We start from the raw sequence: 4,370 nt of genomic DNA, 5'->3' as shown, positions 1-4,370 counted from the left end.
AATAAGGCATCAGTAGTGCTTTTACCTGGCACGAACCCAAACTGCATCTCATCTAAATTGATTCGCTCCCTAATTAGTTGGGCTATGACCCTCTCTGTAACTTTCATAACCTGATCTAACAGCTTGATGCCTCAGTAATTATTTGTATCTAAAGCGTCACCTTTACGATTGTAGCAGTTGACTATGATGCTGCTACACCAGTCATTGGGTATGACTCCTTCGTGTATCACCTGGTTCGTAATACGGGTGACTAGGCTATAGCCAACACTGCCAGATATTTTGAGCATCTCTGCAGTGATTCCTGATGGGCCGGGGGCTTTCCCGGTCTTCATACTCTTAATATATATATATATATATAACATATAATGCATAAATATAATATATGATATATGTATATCATATATAATATTTTATTATATATATAAAATAATATTATTATCATCATCCTTATCATTTAACATCTGCTAATCCAAATCGTGATGAATAAAAAATGAAGCTACAGTGTGACCACAGTCAACCAGCTGGAACAGATATTCGAATGATTTGAACTATTATCACTTATATCTATATATGTAGCCAATATCTGGATTTATTGGGTTGTCAAATAAATTTATTTGTTTCTTTACAATGTTATTTGAATTAACAAGAAAAATATTTTTATTGTAGTGTTTTATGGGTTTTGTAGCTTTATTCAAACAACTTTTGTTTATTGTTTTTGAAATTTGAATAAATTTTATGGGTTTTTTTAGACATATGATGATGGAGTGCTAGGTAGGGGGAAAAAAATAAGTATTTCCAACATCTGTTTCTCTTTGCTTTCAACCAAAGCTCTGAAGCTGCCAAAACCACTTGAGACATTTGTATTGTCTACGGAGAAGGTGCTGTTACTGAAAGAATTCATGCTTTGAGGAGGAGAAATTCAACCTCACATGGAAGATCAGTTAATTATGATTTTATTCAACATATTCCCCTCTCAAATTCACACACTTATTACAGCAGTCCTTCAGTTTTTCTAATCCCTGTAAAAGAACTCAGAAATTTGGGCCTCCAACCAAGCCTTTCGTGATACCCTTAAAACTAGGAACTTTTCAGGACCTGCTCGTATATATGTGCCACAAGATACTGTTGTCCAGTATCCACTAATTCTGCCAAGTTTACAGCAGTTTACAGCTTTAGATTAGGGCTAATAATTGCCTTTAATTCTGATAATGGACAATATGCAATGAACGATGGTGTGTGTGTGTAAAAGTTCAAAGTACATTAAACTCAGCACACACTCATATACACACCGTGTTCACCACAAATGGGCTGCATAACTCAACAAGGTGATTTCACTAGAATAACAAAATTGAAAAGAAATATCAAACAAGTTCTTTGATTGACATAGGTGATTATTGAAAGTGAAGCACACAAACCACAACAGTGGGAAATCTTTTAGAAAAACATAAATTCCAAAACAGGAGCAGATATATCTATAACTTTCTCTAACCTGAAAAACAGGAATACCAACAAACATTCTAATTCGCTACCTTCTCCCTAATGTTTTCTTTTTCTTTTCCATTCCTTCCTTCACCTCAGTAAGTTGGAGGATATTTTCTGATTGGTTACTTAAAACCACAGCCACATTGATATTAACAGTCAAGTTTCCTTGATAAGGTTAGTTATGGAAATTGCCATTATTTGGTTGGCCTGACATGGTGCTATTTTTACATTTGAAAATATTCTCAGTTTGTTTGTTTTTTTTGTCACATGCAGATACTATCAGGGATGGGAAACATATTTTAGCGTTAAGGTCAGAATCAAATTCAAAGTGTATAACAACCTGTGGCTGCACATGTGTTCTGAGAAAGTAATGAATTGTCACTTCTACCATTCCATAGATATGCAACTCACATTAAACTAGTATACACACACACACATCTATATACACATTCAAAAAACAGACATATATATATGTATGCATGTATGTATGTATGTAAATAGGCACGGGCATGGCTGTATAGTAGGAAGTTTGTTTCCATGTTCAATCCCACTGAGTGGTACTTTGGGCAAGTGTCTACTATTAAAGCTTCATGTAGACCAAAGACTTGTGAGTGGATTTGACAGACAGAAACTGAAAGAAGTCCATTGTGTGTGTGTGTGTGTGTGTGCGTGCGTGCATGTGAGTCTTTGTGTCTGTGTTTGTCCTCTCCACCACCACTCGACAGCAGGTATTGGTATTAGAGAGACAAACAGATAGATAGATAGATAGATAGATAGACAGATAACAGACAGACAGACAAATAGATATAGATATAGATATCCCTATATACATAGATACAGATATAAATCTAAATGTAAGCTATGACACACAACCACAGATATCTCATCAATTTCAAGAATCACTACTAAAATCATGTGACAATATTTTCACAAAAAAAGATACCATTACTATATATGGGTGAGGAAGAAATACAAAAGGTGACAGCAAGGATGGCATAACAAACAAAAATTAATTCAAAAGAAGCAATATGTGAAAAAGTACTTTAGCTATGACTTTGGCGATCCCTTTTCCACGAAAGTGGTCTGGTACTTCAGTATGATAGAGATCTACTTGGTTATCTTTGATCCATTCATACTCAAGGATGGCCTGACTTGGTTCTTTGTGATCTGATAAAAAGAAACAAAAATCAATGGAATAAAAATGGAATGCAACTGATTATTTAGGTAATGAGGTAAAAAAAATTATTAATGATAAGAAAAATAAATTGATCCCTAACATGAAAATGAAAACTGAAAAATGAAAATAGAAATTGAAAAAGGAAATTAAGAATTAAAAAGAGAAAAGGAAAAATTATTTGAAAAATATTAAATGAAACAAAAATATTAAAATGAAACAAAAAATATTAAAATTAAACAATAGAAAAATTATAAGAAAAATATTAAAATGAAACAATAGAAAAATTATAAGAAAAATATTAAAATGAAACAATAGAAAAATTATAAGAAAAATATTAAAATGAAACAATGGAAAAATGAAAGCGAAAACTTGAATAACTATTTTAGGAGTGGTTGTGTGGTAAGTAGTTTGTTTACGAACCACATGGTTCTGGGTTCAGTTCCACTGCATGGCACCTTGGGCAAGTGTCTTCCACTATAGCCTTGGGCCGATAAAGCCTTATGAGTGGGTTTGGTAGATAGAAACTGAAATAGCCCGTCGTATATATGTATATATATATATATATAGAGAGAGAGAGAGAGAGAGAGATATGTATGTGTGTGTATATGTTTGTGTGTCTGTGTTTGTCACCCCAACATTGCTTGACAACCGATGCTGGTGTGCTTACATCCCTGTAACTTAGCAGTTTGGCAAAAAAGACCGATAGAATAAAACCAAGATGCCATGTAAAAATCATTGGTGTGGGTGCTGGTGTCATGTAAACAGCACTGGTGCTGTACCACATAAACAGCCCTGGTGGTGGTGTCATGTAGAAAGCACATTCTGTAAAGTGGTTGGTGCTGGGAAGGGTATCCAAAACAGACAATAGAACCCGGTGCAGCCTCTGGTTTTGCCACTTCCTGTCAAGCCATCCAGCATAGAAAACAAGTGTTAAATGATGTTGATGTTGACGATAATGACACTGCAAAAAAGGATGAGAATGTCACAGCTGAAATGTAGATGTGGAGGCACCGTCATCCATTTTGCCATGCTTGTTATGGAGGTTGTTATTCACAGCAACAGCTTTCATACCAAGCGTTAATTTATTCTTAAGCATCATCAGGTTGACCTGATCAAGCAGAACTATGATCAAAGACGTTCTATCCTGGGGGGTGGCGGTCAGAGATAACATATCTAGGTTAGTGATTCTCAACCATTTTTTTTATTTATGAACCTCTTTGATAACTATTTTACTCTGGTGGACCCCCATAGCCATTTGATATTTAAAAACTAGTTTTACAGATACTTCTTTCAAAATCCCTATATTGTTTCTTCCACATTCACTTGTGTAAGTTTATGACAATACTCCCTGAGAGAACATTTTTCATTGGCCAAAAACCTAACTGTTTCTTGTAATAGATTCATCTAAGGCAATTTTTTTTCACGGACCCTTAAAATACTACAGTCGATCCCCGATTTACCATTTTGCTTATATGGATCCCTGGTGGGTGGGTGGGGGGAGTAAAAAAACCCAGGTTGGGAACCACTGATGTATATTAGCCACTGTCCTTTTCTTTAAAGATTTGTGGTGGTGTGGTGAGTTAGATTTGGTTATTTCTCGCAGGCTGACTGGCAACGTACCTACACTATTATATAAAGATAGTGGAGGCGCAATGGCCCAGTGGCTAGAGCAGCGGACTCGCGGTCATAGGATCGGGGTTTCGATTCCCAG

The 4,370-nt window shown here is 35.4% G+C and overlaps 1 protein-coding gene across 1 annotated transcript in view; it reads right to left on the bottom strand.

The window, feature by feature from the left end:
* LOC106876382 (protein NATD1) overlaps positions 1-4,370 on the bottom strand; it is an 8,486-nt gene that overhangs the window by 2,885 nt on the left and 1,231 nt on the right. The window contains exon 2 of the mRNA XM_014924895.2: positions 2,525-2,649. Coding sequence (XP_014780381.1) covers positions 2,525-2,649 — 125 coding nt within the window. The remainder of the gene's footprint in view (positions 1-2,524; positions 2,650-4,370) is intronic.

This window comes from Octopus bimaculoides, chromosome 14 (genome assembly GCF_001194135.2).
Source record: "Octopus bimaculoides isolate UCB-OBI-ISO-001 chromosome 14, ASM119413v2, whole genome shotgun sequence".
NCBI lineage: Eukaryota > Metazoa > Mollusca > Cephalopoda > Octopoda > Octopodidae > Octopus > Octopus bimaculoides.
The sequence above is the reverse complement of the archived record's forward strand: the minus strand, read 5'-3'. Positions and strand labels throughout refer to the sequence as shown.